Genomic DNA, 18,506 nt, shown 5'->3' with positions numbered 1-18,506 from the left:
TCAACAGCTTATTATCTTTTCAACCTATTTTAAAAGATTTATTGCACTGCGAGGACCTTTGGTCGCCCTATTAAATCCATCGAGCTACTATTTTATTTTACAGTTTTGTTATTGTTGTATTTCAAGGATGCGCTGTCCGCTCCGTTTGGACAATGTTAAAAATTTAAAAACAAATCGAAACAAATGATGCGTCTGATTTTATTTGCGTTCAAAGGTTCCCTTGAACACAACATTAAATTCAATGAGGAAATCACGAGCAGGGCTTTTCAACCAAATAACAATTCGAATTTATCTATAATTGGTCTAGAAAATATTTTTAGGGATCAGTTCGCTGTGGAACGTCTGTTGGAAGCAAATGTCGCACAGATGAAGAAAATTCTGTAAACTCGACACTGTCTTTATTTTTAATACGCAAGCGGATTTGTGGATTACGCGCTGAATCAGTTGAAGATCCGTTCCCGCCATAGTCAACGTATAACTGTAGCAAAGCTCCACGTGGAAAGCCGTGAAATTGTTGAGAATTAGAGAGTAGGCTTACCACCTCTCGTTCCACTTCATACTTGACACTTCGGGCTCCGTAAGCCACATTGTACCCAAGGCATAGTGCATCCAGTACTTGTCCGTCCCACGATAAGTCCACGTCATACCGATCTTTAGCCTAATTATTAAAAAGTTTTCAAATAATCTCTTTACCTTCAAAGAATTGTCTGATTTTACCTTTTTGGCCCAAAAGTCCAGTTCTTTTTTTACAAGCTGGTGGAGTTCATTTCTGTTTGAAAAAGCAACTTTGATTTAAAAATTTTCAGAAGACGGATAAATTTATGAATACCTTGAAAAGGGGAAAAAGAAGACGAATTCATTTATTCTCCCTAGAAATTCATCACGACCAAAATGGCGCTAAAATCAAAAGATTTCATAAATATTATTTGTAACTCTTTTAAAAAAATTATAAATACCTTGAGGATTGGACGAACAATGAACTCGCAGAATTCTCGAGAAATGCAAAGAGATATGGAAGGCATTTCGGCTACAAGTAGTAAGAGGAGCAAAACATTTGAAATAAAAGCGGGAATAAAAGATGAATTTCATTTTTGATAAGCTACATCAATAACCAAAATATCCAACCTTCTTTATCACTTTTTGTTCGTTGTTTAGCTGCAACTTCAGCTTCATGACGTAGTTGTAGGGCATGGTCGGCGATCTCGTCATTGGCTAAATTTGAAGTCATAATGAAAATGGCATCTTTGCAAAATATCGTTTTGCCTCGTCCGTCTGTAATTCTTCCCTACAGAAAATTTAAAACATTAACTCATTTTCAATGCCACACTTGAAACTACTAGCCCAAACCTTACTTCGTCAAATAGCTGGAGTAGAACAGTCAATACATCGGGATGTGCCTTGTCTACCTCATCAAGTAACACGACAGCCTAAAAAACAATCGTGAAATATTTTTCCATAAAAAATGATTTAAAAAACAATGTGTTTACGTTAGGGCATTTTTTAAGTTTCTTTGTCAGCTGTCCGCCTTCTTCATAACCAACATAGCCAGGAGGAGATCCAATTAATTTGGCGACCTAAAAACATAAAATTTCAGCATGATATGAATCAATTAATTACAAAACGTAAACAGTGCTAAGTATTACCTCGTGTTTGTTCTGATATTCGGACATGTCCAAACGAATGAATCCTTCGGAACTTTTCGGGTTCAAATAGTTTGAAACCTGAGGAAATATTTAAAAAAAAAAGATTAAAAAATAATGGCTTTCTAAGGTTTGGTTTCTGTTGTAACTTGTTTAGCGAGTTCTGTCTTTCCAATTCCTGATGAGCCGAGGAAAAGAAAAACCAAAGGATGCTCCTCGTCAATCCAACCACCTTCTTTCCTTCGTATAGCTATTTAAACCAAAAGAATGAAATTTACTATAATACAAAGAAAGACATTGAAAATATAGCAAGTAAAATATCTGTACCGGACGCAACCGTAGCAATTGCCGCCTCTTGACCAATAATTTTTTCTTTTAATCGTAATTCCAACGGATATTTACGTCTCTCTTCTGCAGCTCTTTCTTTCGCCATGTCCTCATACTGTTTAAGATTTTATGTAAATTTAAAAAAAATTAACATGTAAAACATTTTTATAGAATCAGTTACTTTGATAATGTAACTTTCTAAAAGTTTTCTCATGGCATCACTATTAGCGTAATCAATTGGCTTGTGTCCACCTAGATTTGCAAGTGATGGATTGGCTCCTGCATCCAATAATGCTGCTACACAAGCTGCAAAAGAAAATTAAGACACTATAACGTGAAAGTGCAAGACGTGATTCTTTTTTTTTTTACCGGCATCGTCAATGATGCACGCATAATGCAACGCTGTGCATCCACTAAAGGTGGCGCGATTATTAAGACGGTCCGAAAATTCTTCTTCTCGAGTTTCCATTACTTGATAAATAAGAAATTTAAATCCTTTGTCCTAAAAAAACTTGTTTATTAAATAAATGAAATAAATTACCACCCAACCAGTGAAGCCCTTTTTCTCTTGCTTTCAAATTGAGATTGCTGAAATCATCTCCCAAATCTGGGTTAGCTCCACACTACGTAGAGAACAAAGAAGTATTTTACACAGTAGTTTATAAAGTGATTTAAGTATTTTACTATATGGTACGCTACCTTCAACAAAACTTTTACAACATCAACATTTCCTTGAACTGCTGCAACATGCAGTGGAGTCCATCCTAAAGGATGTCTATTTTTAAAAAAAATTTTTAATGCCAGAATGTTTCATAAAACACTTAGTAAACACCAACCTTTGATTTGGATCTGCGCCATTCTTACAGAGACGTTCAACAGCAATTGCATTTCCTTTTCTGGCAGCTCTGAACAATGGGTGATCTAACACATTGAATATTCTGAATTAAACCTCCACACACATGTCTGCACAACATACCATCTGCATACCATAAACAGTACTGAGTTTGTTGTTTTCATCATCTTCTTTTGCACAATGTGCAACCATGATACCAAAAGCCATAAATGGTATCACACGGAAATTGTCATTTGGAGAGTTGTAACTGGAATGGCGAAATCTTCGGCCGTTGTATTTGCTCAATAAAAAACTGTATGGCAGTAGAGAAGACTCACGCTGCCGATAAAATAACTGGTAAGACTGTTTTTTGGAAAGATATCGAAATACCCTTAACAAGTTTTGAAAATGTTGCATTTTGGTCAAAATTATTTTCACTCTTTCTAGAAACGACTTTCTGACGAAACTTGCAAGTTGCAAGATCGATTCGTAATGAACGATTAACCTAGCAGACTACGTGTTCTAAAATTGTAAACAGCAGCGTCAGCGACACCTAACGTTACTCTCGGAAAAATTTCCTTTAGATAAGAGATTCAAAAATAGAAAAAGGGGCTGATAAAAAAAGTTTAAGTAATAACAACTAATAACCCGGTGTAGTAATTTCATTATTTTCATAGGCTATAATTGGTACGCGGATCATTTATCAATAGAAGACCAGAAAATGAGTCTTTAACCGCAAATAAATTAGACATTAAGTACTTACGCTGATTAAAATTGTTATTGATTGCCTTCTCAGTAGTGTTGATTTTAAACGCAATTTCAGTGCATAAGGAACTCTTATGGACACTGTGTAAGTGGTAATAGATGGAAAGAATGCAATATTTAAAAAAAAAAGATGTATGACTTATTATTTGACATGATTTATTATGACTCAATGGCAAACGTGTATCCCCGATAACAAAAGATATCTTTACCAACATCGCAATAACATGAGAAAAGTGTTAGAAAGGCCCATATGAGAAACGGAAGAAAAGGTGAAAGGAGCCTCCTGAAAAGTTTGAATTCCAACAACATAAGCGTGCCGACAAATATATTTTAATTAATTTTCATCTCAAGTAGACGACAGAAAATGTTGAGTTTGGTCGGAGCCAGTTGACTGTGGTTGAGAAGCATAAGAACTGCAATCAAACTCTGATTCGTCATGACTGTTAGATGGCCTAAGAATAAAATTATTTTATAATATAATAAGAATCAAATTATAATATTTATAAGAATCAAATTAAGATGCCTAAGAAGAGGTCGACGAGCTGTGCGATGGGAGCCTCTGCGACGTAATCTCAACTTTTGGAATTTCTGCTGCATCAAATCTTCCTCTGATTGCGCGACTGTGGCAGCGCTGTCGTCGGGGAGGACTTCTTCGTTGAGAACTTCTTCGTCTACTTCCTACAAAATTCAAAACATTTTTGCATAAGACATTATAAAAATCATCTCAATCAGTTGATACACTAGCCCACTAGATGGCCCTGAAAAATGTAGACATCAATCGGTTAATAGTGGGAAAGCGCCGAAAGACAAATGGGAAACCAAAATAGAAGCTGTTGGCCAAGATTGACCTCTACAGTATTTCTAAACCGTGCGAGGGCAATACGGAACCATCAGATGTCGCGCTTATGTGACTCAACTAGCTGGTAAACTTGGAAACTTTTCAGATTATCAATCATCGTTACCTCCTACGCCGAGTCAGTTAGAGGATGAAATGACTCACGATCCGCTTCTCTGACATTTAGCAGGTTGGTAGTACTATTTTTGATGGAAAAGGACCTGATTTAATTTAAAAGGTGACGAATGACGAAGTTAAGGAGAATTCCTTTCGCCCCTTTTTGCTCATGTGTTTATGTACGTCGGTTGTTCGCGTTCACCAATCATAGAAGTACCCGCAACGCTATACAGCAGGGTTGATCACCAACTGGATGGTAACGCAGCTGTTGAGCGGCCTCCACGAGTTCTTAAATTAGTTTGCTTGTTTTTTTCATCTTCTGCTTCTTCTTCTTCTTCTTCTAACCGTCTGGTTATTTGGACGACCGTGTCGAATGAAGAGCTTCACATATACAACAGTGGCCCCCTATACCCTAACGAAGGGAAAAGGAAAAAAAGAAATGGAGCATGGATGTACCTTGATTTCATCGAAGGTGACGGGCTGCGTGCGGTAACGGCCAATAGCTCCAGCCGATGGCTGCGCCTCCCGATACAGGAACCTCCGCTGGTTGCGTCGATTCGGAGTTCCGTCGGCTGCACCGCGATGTAGTCGAGATATGTGCTCGGGAAAAACGGCGTCTACCTCTTTCCTAAACTCTTGGCAAGCCATTTCATCTGACCAGGACCGAGTATGATGATGCGTTACCGATTTTTCCCTCTCGACAGTCTTCTCCGAGTTTCACGCCTCTCGCGTCTTCCCAAAATATCACGCGGTATCACACGATAACGCCTTTTGATTTTGCCCCCAACTTGGTTCTAGATAGTATTTAATCAAGAATGTAAATGAGCATGTGTTGTTCAAAATTACCTAACAATCTCAAAAGTGACTTCACCAAAGCAAGATTTCACAAACATCTGCCCCATTGCCTCACAACCATATTTCATGGGTTTTAAAAAATGGTTGTCAAAGATGAGAGATGGAATTATTTTTGAAAACAAATCGCGATTAATCATTAGAGTTATTTCACGGGCCAGTTTGACATTTTCTAATTTAACCAGGCTTAATTATTCTAGTTTAACAGCATTTGTTTTTAATTAACAATGAAACAAACAAAAAAAATCATCAGAACGTGATTCTGAAAATCCGTGAAAACTACACGAAATGTAATCCTACAATGATTCCAGTTGATAAAAATAGCCGGTGACGGTTACGCGGGGTAGAAGCCGTTAAAGGTTACTTTTAATAAGATCCAACTCAACAACAATTCCAAATTTAATAATCCTTTTACTCACCTTAATTTCAGTTGGGAAATACACTTATGACAAGTAAGGAACGCTCGTCAGTCGGATCTAAAAATACTAGATAAAGCTTCTCTTTCAGGCGTATCGACCTTCTTCTCTAGAGTTTAGTCTTTGTTCGGCTTTAAAACGATGATTATAAATTTAGAGCATTAATGAAAAATAGAAGAACAGTTGTAGACGCAAGCGCGCGCACTTTCACACTAGCAAGCAACAGCTCTTTACATAAGTGGCTGAGAGTAGCAGCGATTGAGAAAGCTGAGGCACGACTGCTACTGCAAAGAAACTTACACGCCGTCTTAAAAAAAGGGGAAGGTTAGAGAACCACGGCGCAATCTGTTCTATTCTTAAAATAAGACGCACCGCGATGACTCGGAGCCGTCTGTTGGCTATACGAGCTCGTGCGATAGGAGAGAGCAAAGAACCATGGCCCAACGCAGTCTGGGTATCGTATGGTTCGTTAAAATTCAATCTGAGCAAGGAGATTCGGCATAAATGCGAATTGCACGAGACTGCAACTTCATCATTGCTTCTATCGTGTAGAATTACATAATAATAACTTGATTGTTAGAATATTGTTAGTTAGTGTTGAGGAAATAGGAAAATTTATAATACCATCATAAAAACAATTACTAATTGAAGAAATGGTTTGTATTCACATCAGATGTAACTTGGAGTAGGATGATGGTTTGTCATCAGGGTTGAATGACATGTTTATAGTTGTGACAATGACATGTTACTTTTCAAGTGGAGCATAATTCAAGAGTTTTTCAATCAAGTCCACATGGCCCAGCAACATTCGCCGACAACAATATCTCTTCAGACCAAGGGCATCAAGAGCATCACTAAAATTGTAGGAGAAACATTAAATTAGTAACAGAATTTAAGCTGTGATTATTCTAAACAGGAAATTATGATCTTCTTCTTCAATATTACATCAACTTTGTAAACAAGCTGAATTTTTTTCAATTATTGTCAGGTACCGGTACCCATTTCACAATTGCTACCATTATATTTGTATCATTAAATTTTTCCTTCGTGACTCTGAATAGTGATGAAATAAGACAACCATTACCCTTCAGTGTATTCGGCTTGCAATAAGCCAAGATATGTCTCCCATTTGTTGCCGATTACTTTTCCGCACGTAAAACAGCGAATTGGAATGATCATTTTACTTTTCGAGAGTTCTATTGAAATCAATTGATACAAACAATAACTTCAGCAGTAAATAGGATGTTTTTTACAATGTTTTACTTGTGATTCAAGCAGTTATCAATTAAACACACGCGGGCGAAGACGCGATTACAAATTTTCCAGAAGCAGTATCGTGCTATCGTCTGCGCCTCTGCGGGTTTTATGGATGGACTAAGCAGCAACTCTCAATCTTATAAAATCTTTTCTTATAAAGTTCAAACGAATTTTTATAAAATAAGATAATTGTGTTCCCACAAAAATAAAAATTTAGTTTACAATATTTTTAAGTAAATAAACCTCTATTTATCACCTTGATAGGGTAGTGTCACTAATTCTGGACACTTTTGTGGCTATGTCATATTTGCGTGCTTGAGATAGGCCAAACGTCTTCCTAAAGTTGGACAACCGTCAAAAATCTTGGACAGTTTGTAAAAATTCTGGACAGCCACCAGCGCCATCTATGAGCAGAAACCACAACTTAATAAAACGGGTCTTCTTTGAATGATTCGACTGTGATTGTGATAAAATAAACGCATAAAGTGGCACCATAATAATAACGTTTTCATCAATTCAGTTTTAATTTATACCTCTCTCAGAGTGATCTAAGACCATTTTCATAGTCTATGCTGAAAATATTGGTCAGCATTATGGTTTAAAGTTACCCTTACCATAGTAAATTTTCGACCCACATAGCTAAAGTGGTTGAAGGCTTTCCTGAAGTGTTAAAGTTAACCAAGGGTTCCTAGGTTCGAATTCAGGATTGAATAAAATATTTTTTCATGAAATTCATTTGAAAATCGCCTCAGGCTGTCCAGAATTTATAACACGCTAGAGATGGCATGAAAATTTATTATTTTGGGAACTTTCATCATTCTTCAAAATATTTCAATACTTGCCTTGCACAGTGATTACCCATGTAGCTAAAGTGGTTGAGGGCCTGCCTGAGAAGTTGAGGTTAAACTATAATTCCTAGGTTCGAATCCAGGAATCAGCAAAAACATTTTTTCATGAAATTCATTTGGAAATCGCCTTAGGCTGTCCAGAATTTATAACACGCTAGAGATGGCTTGGTAATTTTTTCCTTTTTTATCTTTGATCATTCTTCAAATTATTACAACATTTTTCATTCTTTATAACGTGTCATGTAGCTGGAATGGTTAAGTGCTGGCCTGCCATTAACTTGATCTATTCATTAGTATTTAGGTTCGAATCTAGATTCCGTCAAAACTCTTTTTCATGAAATAAATTTGGAAATCGCCCCAGGCTGTCCAGAATTTATAACACGCTAGAGATGGCTTAGAAATTTATTATTTTTAAAACTTTCATAATTTTTCAAAACATATTAACATCTTTTTCTCTCACTAACAGTCGCTATAGCTCTGTTGGTAGAGTGCATATTTTCCAACGGTCGTCACTATCGGCGCCGTTGTTCAAATCCTATTTCAGTTGAAATCAATTTCATGAAAGTAATTTTGAATTCTGGGCGTTCTCCGCTTCATAATATATTTCATGCAAAATATTTTTCGGAATGGGATTTGAACCATGGCCGTAATCGTAAACATTATCAGGAAGTAAGCACTTTACCGACATAGCTATATAGGTTATCAGAAAATGAAATCGATGTTAATCTGATTTTTAAAATGATAGAAGTTTTTAAAATAATAAAATTCTAAGCCATCTCTAGCGTGTTATAAATTCTGGACAGCCTGGGGCGATTTCCAAATTTATTTCATGAAAAAGAGTTTTAAAGGAATCTGGATTCGAACCTACATACTGATGATAAAACCATTTTTTCGGCAGAACGGCACTTTACCATTTTAGCTACATGACTTCTTTTAATGAATGACAAATGTTGAATAGTTTCAAGAATGATCAAAGATAAAAAAAGGAAAAAATAACCAAGCCATCTCTAACGTGTTATAAATTCTGGACAGCCCTAGGCAATGCCCAAATACTTTATAAAAAGAAAATCCTTGGAGCAAAAAGGATTTGAACCTGTGCCCCGTGAAAAGGCCGATCAATAGTTGGACGCTATACCGATACGGCTACGAATGATAATCTAATGCAGATTAGATGTCTATATATTTTGCTTAATGATCTAAGTTGAAAAAAGAATATATTTCCACGCTATCCCTAGCGTGTTATAAATTCTGGACACCCTTAGGCAATTTCCAAATTATTTTCATGAAAAAATTTATGTTGAGATTTGGATTTGAACCTTGAGACACCCAAAATCCAAACTATTACCAAAGAAAGCCCCTTACCATACAACTGTGGAAGCTTGCTAATTATGAAATTGTTTAAATGCAATGGCAAAATAAAGCAATTATTTTTTTTTTTTTATTATAGTATATTTTATTGAATGTATAGATAAGACACGAATGAGATCAGTATAAACATAATTGCTTTCAGATGTCAAGAAGCTGAAATTAAAAAGAACGAAGAAATGTGGCGTACACCTCAACTAGCGACACCCTGTGGCTTCTACAGTTGTCCAGATTTAGAAAGGGGGGGTGTCCAGCTTTTGTGTAATGGGATTTATCGCCAGCAAGCTTCTACTTAGATTTCTTCCATGAATTTGCAGTTTTGGCGCAGTTTTAAGTACTGAAATGTGAAGAATGAACAAAATTCTTTCGTTTGAGCCCTAAAACAGCAAGAAATATCATCTAGAAATGTTATTCCAGCTTGATTTATGAGGCCAAGAAACTTCATATTTTCTAAGTTCTTTTCAGAAATTTTATTTTAATAATTTCCTGAGATTTCAGGCATTTAGAGTAAATATTTTGCAAACCCAGATAGAATAGCAAAAATTCTTCATAATGGTATAGTTTTCGCGATATTTGCTCATCATATAGGACTTTTAAACCAAAATTTCTTCGGTTGTCCAAAATTTGTAGCGTTCAGGCCTGTCCAGATTTTGAGACATTACCCTAGCCTATTTACATTTTTTGTATTCAAGTTGTTCGAATTTTAGGCACCAGGGAGCGAAATTTTGCGCGGTTTCAATTGGTCCAGCTGATATTTGTTTTTCTCAATATCTCCGTCTTTATTTTTTAGCTTGTTACGTATTAGGGATCAAAGGTAAAATTTATTTGATTGATTTTGATTGTGTCTAGTCAGATAACGGTCATTTACCTAATAGTTGTGTGTGTTAGATAGTTCAATCACATTCAATTAATGGTGATTTGACACTTCAAACCTGCGCATTATGGCGGCTAAACAGACTACCCAAATTCTAAAACGTCTTCGGAGTTTGATGAAAGATACAACTTTCGTTACGGAAGCTATCCAAGCTTACATTGTACCAAGTGGAGATGCACATCAGGTTGGCTGGTCTTTTGTCTCAATTCTCATATTTTAAGATGCAACTGTTACATTAACCATAATTCACTTAATTGAGTGTGTCTTCTTCTCTAAACTTTTATAGAGTGAATATTTAGCTGACAGTGATCAGCGTAGGGCTTTTGTCTCTGGGTTTACTGGTTCAGCTGGTACGGCTGTCATAACAGAAACAGATGCATGCCTGTGGACTGATGGCCGTTACTTCAATCAAGCTGAGAAACAATTGGATGCAAATTGGACATTAATGAAAGAAGGTATATATTTTTAAAGAAATTATTAATGAAATTACCTAATATAATATTTTTCATTAGGTATACCTACTACTCCAACTCAAGGAGCTTGGCTTGCCAAAACATTACCAGTAGGATCAAAAGTTGGTGTGGATCCAAGACTATTTTCCAAAGACCAATGGACTCCTTTATCAAAAACTCTAAAATCCAATGGCCACATTCTGGTTCCAGTGGAAAGGAATATAGTAGATGCCATTTGGGATGATAAACCCCCACCTCCATCCCATGTTATTCAACCTCTTGGAATTGAATTTACTGGTAAGTTTTATTTGAATTAGTATGTTACTGACAAGCGTGTTATTTAATCTTCGTCGTCGTTGCACCAGGTAAATCTTGGCAAGACAAAGTTAAAGATGTCATTCAAGAAATGGATGCCAAAAACTGTTCCTTGTTATTGCTGACTGCTCTTGATGATATTGCATGTAAGTGAAAATCAATGGATCAACTAGAAGGAGACTAACTATTAGCCTATACATTCAACTGATTTAGGGTTGCTAAACTTACGTGGTTCGGATATTCAGTACAATCCTGTATTTTTCTCGTGGGCGCTGGTCAAAACGAATGGAGAAATTCATTTATTCGTCGACCCATCTAAAGTGACACTCTCGGTTAGACAGCATTTAAATCTGGAAGCTGACGTTGAAATGGCAGAACTGGTTTCGTCTCAGACCAACAACAATGTATTGGCTATTCTACACCCGTACGAGGATGTTGACGGATTCTTGGCTGCTGAAGTACATTCATGAGCGATCATAACCAAGAAAGAAAAATGCATTCTGACTTGTTTTCTTTGTTTGTTTTTGCTGATTTGTCGACAGATTCCACAGCAACCGAAGAAGATCTGGATAAGCGACAAAAGTGCAGTCGCATTTTCAAATCTAGTTGCTGAAGATATCCTTTGTAGTGATGTGTCGCCTGTTGTTTTCATGAAAGCGATCAAGAATCCAGTCGAGATGGCCGGTATGACGTTTATTTCCTTATATTTATTTGTGTCCCATCATCTTTAATCTTCTTTTGGTGAATGTGTACTATTGTAGGCATGGAAAACGCACACATCAAGGACGCAGCTGCTCTCTGTTGTTTCTTTGCTTGGTTGGAGAAAGAAGTTGAATCGCAGCGAGTTGTGACTGAAATATCTGCCGCCGATAAACTAGCTGGCTTTCGTGCTGAGCAAGCCGATTTTGTTGGTTTGAGTTTTGACACGATTAGTTCGTCGGGTTCCAACGCAGCTATCATTCATTACAAACCCAGTCCTGAGACGGACCGTCCCATTAATGATCGCGAAATTTACCTTTGTGATTCCGGTGGCCAGTACAAGGATGGCACAACTGACGTAACACGCACTGTACATTTTGGATGCCCTACACCCTTTGAGCGCCAATGTTTTACCCGCGTTCTGAAGGGTCAAATGAGTTTGGCTACCTGCCTTTTCCCATCCAAAATTAAAGTAACACGTGCCCGTAGAGTTTCTAGAACGAAGGTTGCTTTTAACATTTAATACAATTTCCACAGGGCAATGTATTGGATGTTTTGGCGCGCAAGGCTTTGTGGGACGTTGGCCTTGATTATCTTCATGGCACGAGTCACGGAGTTGGACATTACCTCTGCGTTCACGAAGGCCCAATGGGAATTTCTTGGAGAGTTTACCCAGACGATCCGGTATAAATCCTGTTGACGTCACCTGTTCTTGTTATAATTTACTGTTTCATTTGGTAGGGTCTAAGCGAGAATATGGTTCTTTCAAATGAACCAGGTTTTTATCAAGACGGAGAATTCGGAATTCGCATCGAAAATTTGGTTAAAATCGTGCCAGCCAAACCCGAGAACAATTTCAAAGACCGCAAATTTTGCACTTTTGAAAATCTAACTTTTGTCCCCATCCAGCAAAAGATGTAAGTTTAATTTATCAGATAAATTCGTGAGAGCATTTTTAAAAGAACAGTTTTTTTCTTGCAGGATCATTGCTGAAATGTTGACCAAGGAAGAGGTATAATCAACTTTCTATTCGTATCATAAATTATAAAAAATAACCTGTGTCGTTATTTCAGGTTGCTTACATCGACCAATACCATACCCAGTGTCGCGATAAAGTAGCGCCTCTTTTACAGAAGATGAACAAAAAAGAAGGCTTGAATTGGCTTATGAGAGAAACGGAACCGGTTGGCTAAAATGTGGTTCCATCAGAAAGAAAAAATTCCTTCTTCCTTCTATGCTTTGTAACTTACATCGAACAACATCTTTGGAGTTTCAAACCCCAGTTTATTTTGTGTTCAAAAAGTACAAACAAGGATTTCAGGACGAATTTTTAGGATGAATCAAATACATAACTAATAGTTGGTGAATGAAAACAGGTCATTTGGTAATTGTTCTTTTTTATTATACAGTTCAAATGTTTCAATAGAGTTTTAAAAGTCGTTTAAAGTTAAAAGAACGTTAAGTAGCCTTGTCCAGGTAATATGAGATTTAATAGCAATTACCTGCGGCACTACTACTTAGCGACCTCATAACCAAATTTACACTAATCGGTCACTTGTTTACACGACACCTCACCTGGACGACAGCAGCGACTGTATTACAGGGACCGAGCGCTACAAATGAAAACAGGAGTAACTTCGAGAACTGTTCGACGGAAACATCCGAAGTAGAATGTGCCACGTTGTCCCACGGTGCTTCAAACTAAAATGATGGCCAAATCGTTTTTCCAGCTTAGAGAGTGATGTAGCCGACAATGCAATACTTGTACGTATATACAACAGAGCGCCCACAGATGTGTGGTGGCAGTTTTCGAGGGTCCCGTGCAAGTGTGCATTACTCATCCCCTCCCCCCATCCGTTCCTGTCTCTCCCTTTCACTCTCTGTACAATACCGCTCTGATGCCCACATCAGTTCGAAGCATCTCTATATACGATGTGTTATCCCGACCAAACACCTGCCCCCCTCAACCTCCCTTTTGAGCGGCCTCCCCTCTCCCTCCCCCCTTTCACCCGTTACAAAAACACATTGACAGTCGTTTTGACCGTTCTTTTGTATTCACGATTTAAAAAAAGACCCATTATACCCCCAACTGAGAGAGAATGCTTTTGGCCAGTTTGTTACTTCCCCCTGTGCGTTATCCAGTGTGGTTTTCCACTTAATTGGATTCCACTTAGCATTTAAACAGTCTATAAAGAAGAGTGAGTAAGCGCTTTTCTATCCGATTACGTAGCAAGTCTACAAGTGTAATAGATAAGTCGAAATGTGCCGAAGCAAACGAGAATCTCCTTTTTATTTTATTTTTTGGCTAGGAAGCCGTTCGGCACGAAACGTGAATGCTGCACGCAATCAATATTGGCCGACACACCTGTACAGGTGTGAGTAAGACTGGAGGGAATGGTAAAAATGTGCATACACGTCAACGTCCACAGACGAGTTGCGAGGGAGAAAAAATGGAGAGGAAACTTACAGCGCATGTTGTACGGTATATCCCATGTATGTATTTGTATATCGACCGCTCCCCTGCCAAATGAAATTGAATCTAGGTTCTCTTCCTTTCCCTCAATCATAATCGATAAATAAAAACCTAACAATGACGAAAAGAGGAAAAAGTTACCCACATCTGCCTGTCCGCTCTACATGTATGGTCTTCTATTTTGTTAGCTATTACTATTCAGTTTGCAGTTCTGTGAACTTGGCATCGGAAAGATCGTAATCGACTGGACCTGTGGACCGTTACTGTGAAGTGGGATAAACTATGCTATAGGCTTCCATGTGTCAAGGGGTACTCGGTATTCTCTCCCGTAGATAACATGAAGATTGGCGCGAAAGATCGTAGAGGCTTTTCAACCGCATATTTCGTTTTGTGATAAATGGGAAAAAAGCCAGCCACTCCAGCGTCCACTTAACAGATGTATATTTGTCGTTATTTTTACTACCCCACCGTGTCGGATTCATCTAGGGTGGAGTCTACAAAACTCTACATAAATAGTTGTGTTTCCTTTTGTCTTTTTAAGCGATGGAAAAATGGGTATCGCACGCGCGGTTTAGTAGATGTAATGCCACACCTGGTTACAAATGAAAATTGCCATGAAACTATCAACTGCACAGCAGCGCTAATTTTGAATAGTTTAATTTATTTTTTAAAAGGGGTTTAATTGTTGACGGTGAGTTTGTTCCCTGTATTTTGTACGGTTGTGTCATATTTCTCAGACTGATTCTCCCCATGCAATAAACAGGGTGAAATACTAACCCCATTGAACGCAAAAACGATATTCAATCCAGTCTAGTAGTTTTTGTTCTTTATTGGCGCAACAGATAAAGGAAGGCCAATGTACCATAATCTATTGTGGCATGACTATCGAAGAAATTCTATAGTATGTAGATACAATGAATTGCGGTCAACTGGAAACTGGAAAGCGAAATCGTTCACGTCTCTTTAGCGACGTCCTACGCCTGCCTGTCTAACGGCTACAATAATAATGGAAATTGTAGGATTGAAGCTCCATTAGACTATAATAAATCTAAAGACAAAGTAATAAAATGGCTTTCACTTAGTCAGTGAAGAAGTGGGACAGATCTTTTCTTCAGAACAATACTTTAGACTATTAGACAAGAAGTACGAATCAGCGATCTTTTTTCTTGGGAATTTTGGGAATGATCGAGAATCGCTTTCTCAAATTATCCAAATTTCCTGTAATGTTACAAAGAAAACGAGCGAAAGTATCACGTGATCAGCGGTACTCTATTTAAACGGATTGAAAACCAAGTCTATCATTATTCACTGTTCACTAGGACTCCTAGCTACACAATCTTCAATATGGTTGCCAGATATACCAGCATCGTTTCCATCGTGAGTATATTGCATCTTTTTTTAAATAAAAATACCGACTAAAACAAGGATCTCATCCACTAAATAATTAATTTCACGCAGGCTGTCATTCTTTGCTTGGCTTGCGGAGTACAAGCCGGTACCCCTCTTGTCGGATATGGAAGTAACACTTTCAATGAAATATTCTCCACCGGATTTCAAAACGGCCTAGGTGGCTATGGAGCTGGGTAAAACAATCCGCAATTATGCTCTAAAGAAGGCAAAAGGAATAATCTAATATTTTATTTTGTGTTGATAGTACTGTTGCCGGAGCCATTGGTGCCTACGGTCAATTCACTGGAATCGGTACCGTTGGAGTTGGTAAGTAAAACCCAGAATGACTCATATGCTTGTCAACCAAATCTAAATATTTTCAATGTAAACAGGTCAAGCGCTGACTGCCGGAAAAGGCTACAACCCCTACGCCGGCGGTGGTGGTAATATTTTCATTTTGTCTTTGGTAAAAGATATCGTTTGAAAAAATGTGTTAATAATCTATTCTCCTTTTCGTAGGCTCTGGCGGCAATGGTTTCGGTGGTTTCGGAACTGGGCAAACTGGTAACTACCACTAAAAGCCAACTGACGACGACGTCACACAATTTACTTAAGGACGAGTGCGCCGGACGAATTTTTATCACGTTTCATATTTCACCGCAATCCTATGCAATGCCTTCTTGAATACTCGGAAAAATATTTTGTTATGTGTCTCAAAAGCTCTTTACTGGATACAGAGCTTTAGAAACTTTCAAAATTGCCATGCTGAAATAAAAGTTTAGATTCAATTCTCCAGTCTATTTAAAGCTACTCATTTATTATTATTTAAAAAAAAAAGCTTTCTATCGAAATAGGGTTGTCAAAACTCATTCAAACGCGGTGGATTCTCATTGGCTGTCGGAGAATGAAACAACGTCTCCCAGATGGCGTAGGTGTCGTAATCATTGCCTTGGAAACGAAGTCCTCTAGCAGACGAAATTTACCAGAATTTTCAGTTGAAACTCAAAAAACCATATGTGAATGTTATATTTTGCATGGTCAAACACATGAAAACGGGGCAAGTTCAATATGTTTGCAACGAGTACCCAGCGTAGTTTTTGGATGTTTAAAGATGAAAATGATGTTTCTAATGCCCGGCTCAGTGCCAACATAAAATATATTTCAAGCCGAGGGAGAAATATGACTGTAAGTTGCTTCCAGGAAGTGTGACCAACATGGCATGATAATCAATGTGTACTATTTAACAGGTTGAAGAGCAAGAACTCCATTTTTTGAACGTGACAGAGGAAAAAATTTTGATTATGAGTTATGAATACCAGCTCAGAGACTTTTGCAGAAAATTCCTCCCTCCTATGCCTCGCTATGTGATAGGAACAGCTTTGCACTACCTAAAGCGTTTCTATGTCAACAATTCTGTCATGGACTATCCACCCAAAGAGATCCTGTAAGTTATTTGTTAATTAAATACCTGAATTTGCAATAATCATTTATTCTTATAGTGTTACTTGTGTCTACTTGGCTTGCAAAGTGGAAGAGTTCAATGTTTCTATGGATCAATTTGTCGGTAACCTGAAAGGAGACAGAGAAAAGGCTGCTTCCATTATTTTGAACAATGAACTTCTTCTAATGCAACAACTTGACTATCAATTGACTGTCCATAATCCTTTTCGACCGTATGTACATTTCATTGTCTTTCCCTTTGCTGCAATTTTCTTTTGCTCAACATTAATCCTGATTTATAATTTTGCAGGCTTGAAGGCTTGATGATTGACATGAAAACAAGATTTCCAACCTTCAGTGACCCTGAGAGACTGAGATCAGGAATTGATGAATTCCTCGAACAAGTTTTTTACACTGACGCTATTTTGATCTACTCCCCGTCTCAAATTTCTCTGGCAGCCATCATTCATTCCGCGAGCACTTCTAAGGAAAATGTCGACGAATACATTACGAAAATTTTGTTTTCCGAAGACCAGAAACGCTTATTAAATCTCATAGAAGCAGTGAAAAGTAAGAGTTCTAACTTTCCTTCTATTTTCCTCGTAATAGAGATGGTTTTTCCGATTGCCGAACTTCATTGTTTGCTTTCACTTTTATCAAAGAAATCCGTGTGATGGTGCGGAACGTTCAAACACCTCATCGAGATGTCATCAAAGCTTTGGAAAAGAAGCTTCAACTCTGCTGCAATCCCGACAACAACAGTGAAAGCCCAGCGTAATTGCCATTCTTATTTTGTCAATTCAACATGAATTTTAACTGATCCTTTCATAACTTTCAATGTGTTTTGTCTTAGATTCAAGAAGAGGATGAAGCAATCTTTTGACGACGAAGAATCTTTCGAAGATGGCCAGTATCCGTCCGCCAACTCAGATCAAGTTCGCAGTATGTTAATGGGAATGTCCGAAATGGGTAAAATTTAAACGCATTCCCCACGTTTTTTCGACCAGACATCCTATAAAATTTACAGTGCTTCCTGTTCCCACACTTATTCCGGCTTGTGCGTCGATTTCTCGAGTTCCCGTGTGCTGCAAATGTCTGTGCGCTGTACATTGAATGTATGTCTGCCGCACACAATAAATTCAATTAGATGAAATTCAAATACATTCTTGATGAACTGAAATACATGAAATTGGAATGGAATACTTACATGGAATACAATCGAATACATATCAGGCGATGGTGTGATTACAAGTTGCCGTTGAGACTAGTAATACTCATGTATACCTTGTTCTTTTGGCATAACGTTTACGGGTTCGAGTGTCACACATTATTGAATCACGAAAGCTATCTATGGCGGAAAATAATCAAGCGAAACGATGGGAAGTGAGATAATAATAGATGTACTTGGAATAACTCTGATGTCACGAAAAATCACAGGATTTTGAAAACGTAACATGTGTTTATAACATCAACGCGAGATCATGATGTAAGATGCCATTTGTTTCGGTCCGAGCTTTTCTGGAACACAGCAACATCAGAAAGATATGGAATTTGACAAAGGGGTAGGGAATACTACTAAGATTAAATCAGTTATCGAGATATATGGTCAT

At 37.7% G+C, this 18,506-nt stretch overlaps 5 protein-coding genes and 1 long non-coding RNA gene across 8 annotated transcripts; 4 read left to right on the top strand and 2 right to left on the bottom strand.

Annotated features, from left to right (window-relative positions):
- Positions 1 to 184: 184 nt before the first annotated feature.
- On the bottom strand, positions 185 to 3,329 carry LOC124192346 (caseinolytic peptidase B protein homolog). Its single transcript, XM_046585567.1, has 16 exons — positions 2,955 to 3,329; positions 2,804 to 2,888; positions 2,667 to 2,742; positions 2,509 to 2,590; positions 2,337 to 2,438; positions 2,149 to 2,273; positions 1,968 to 2,082; positions 1,790 to 1,890; positions 1,644 to 1,721; positions 1,488 to 1,574; positions 1,353 to 1,427; positions 1,126 to 1,285; positions 957 to 1,027; positions 830 to 897; positions 718 to 769; positions 185 to 658 (listed from the first exon to the last, which is right to left on the bottom strand). Exons 1-16 carry the CDS (start codon positions 3,214 to 3,216, stop codon positions 317 to 319), a joined length of 1,881 nt encoding a protein of 626 aa, XP_046441523.1. The 5' UTR covers positions 3,217 to 3,329; the 3' UTR covers positions 185 to 316.
- A 374-nt stretch (positions 3,330 to 3,703) lies between these two features.
- On the bottom strand, positions 3,704 to 6,534 carry LOC124193277. The gene is made up of 4 exons (XM_046587038.1): positions 5,788 to 6,534; positions 4,973 to 5,310; positions 4,088 to 4,242; positions 3,704 to 4,016 (listed from the first exon to the last, which is right to left on the bottom strand). The coding sequence occupies exons 2-4, from the start codon at positions 5,162 to 5,164 to the stop codon at positions 3,911 to 3,913; spliced, it is 453 nt and encodes a 150-aa protein (XP_046442994.1). The 5' UTR covers positions 5,165 to 5,310; positions 5,788 to 6,534; the 3' UTR covers positions 3,704 to 3,910.
- LOC124193279 lies at positions 4,347 to 5,942 on the top strand. The gene is made up of 2 exons (XR_006874138.1): positions 4,347 to 4,589; positions 4,638 to 5,942. It is a non-coding gene; the product is annotated as an uncharacterized LOC124193279 (long non-coding RNA).
- Positions 6,535 to 9,946: 3,412 nt separating the features above from the next.
- LOC124193276 (xaa-Pro aminopeptidase 1-like) lies at positions 9,947 to 12,967 on the top strand. Of its 3 annotated transcripts, none has more exons than XM_046587035.1 (12): positions 9,947 to 10,068; positions 10,143 to 10,312; positions 10,415 to 10,583; positions 10,641 to 10,877; positions 10,946 to 11,041; positions 11,109 to 11,353; positions 11,438 to 11,579; positions 11,657 to 12,066; positions 12,132 to 12,278; positions 12,336 to 12,511; positions 12,576 to 12,606; positions 12,668 to 12,967. In XM_046587035.1, the coding sequence occupies exons 2-12, from the start codon at positions 10,196 to 10,198 to the stop codon at positions 12,785 to 12,787; spliced, it is 1,890 nt and encodes a 629-aa protein (XP_046442991.1). In that variant the 5' UTR covers positions 9,947 to 10,068; positions 10,143 to 10,195; the 3' UTR covers positions 12,788 to 12,967. The 3 variants fall into 3 exon arrangements, with proteins under 3 accessions (XP_046442991.1, XP_046442992.1, XP_046442993.1); XM_046587036.1 differs by having other exon boundaries at positions 9,948 to 10,068; positions 10,130 to 10,312; XM_046587037.1 differs by having other exon boundaries at positions 9,954 to 10,068; positions 10,147 to 10,312.
- A 2,352-nt stretch (positions 12,968 to 15,319) lies between these two features.
- Positions 15,320 to 16,251, top strand: LOC124193278 (keratin-associated protein 19-2-like). Its single transcript, XM_046587039.1, has 5 exons — positions 15,320 to 15,444; positions 15,526 to 15,650; positions 15,722 to 15,783; positions 15,849 to 15,899; positions 15,976 to 16,251. The coding sequence occupies exons 1-5, from the start codon at positions 15,412 to 15,414 to the stop codon at positions 16,032 to 16,034; spliced, it is 330 nt and encodes a 109-aa protein (XP_046442995.1). The 5' UTR covers positions 15,320 to 15,411; the 3' UTR covers positions 16,035 to 16,251.
- Positions 16,252 to 16,428: 177 nt separating this feature from the next.
- Positions 16,429 to 18,076, top strand: LOC124192223 (cyclin-H-like). The gene is made up of 6 exons (XM_046585424.1): positions 16,429 to 16,641; positions 16,704 to 16,900; positions 16,956 to 17,129; positions 17,207 to 17,466; positions 17,559 to 17,670; positions 17,750 to 18,076. The coding sequence occupies exons 1-6, from the start codon at positions 16,525 to 16,527 to the stop codon at positions 17,874 to 17,876; spliced, it is 987 nt and encodes a 328-aa protein (XP_046441380.1). The 5' UTR covers positions 16,429 to 16,524; the 3' UTR covers positions 17,877 to 18,076.
- Positions 18,077 to 18,506: the final 430 nt, after the last annotated feature.

Source organism: Daphnia pulex, chromosome 4 (assembly GCF_021134715.1).
Source record: "Daphnia pulex isolate KAP4 chromosome 4, ASM2113471v1".
NCBI lineage: Eukaryota > Metazoa > Arthropoda > Branchiopoda > Diplostraca > Daphniidae > Daphnia > Daphnia pulex.
Note: the sequence above shows the minus strand (reverse complement) of the source record. Positions and strands in the feature narration are given on the sequence as shown.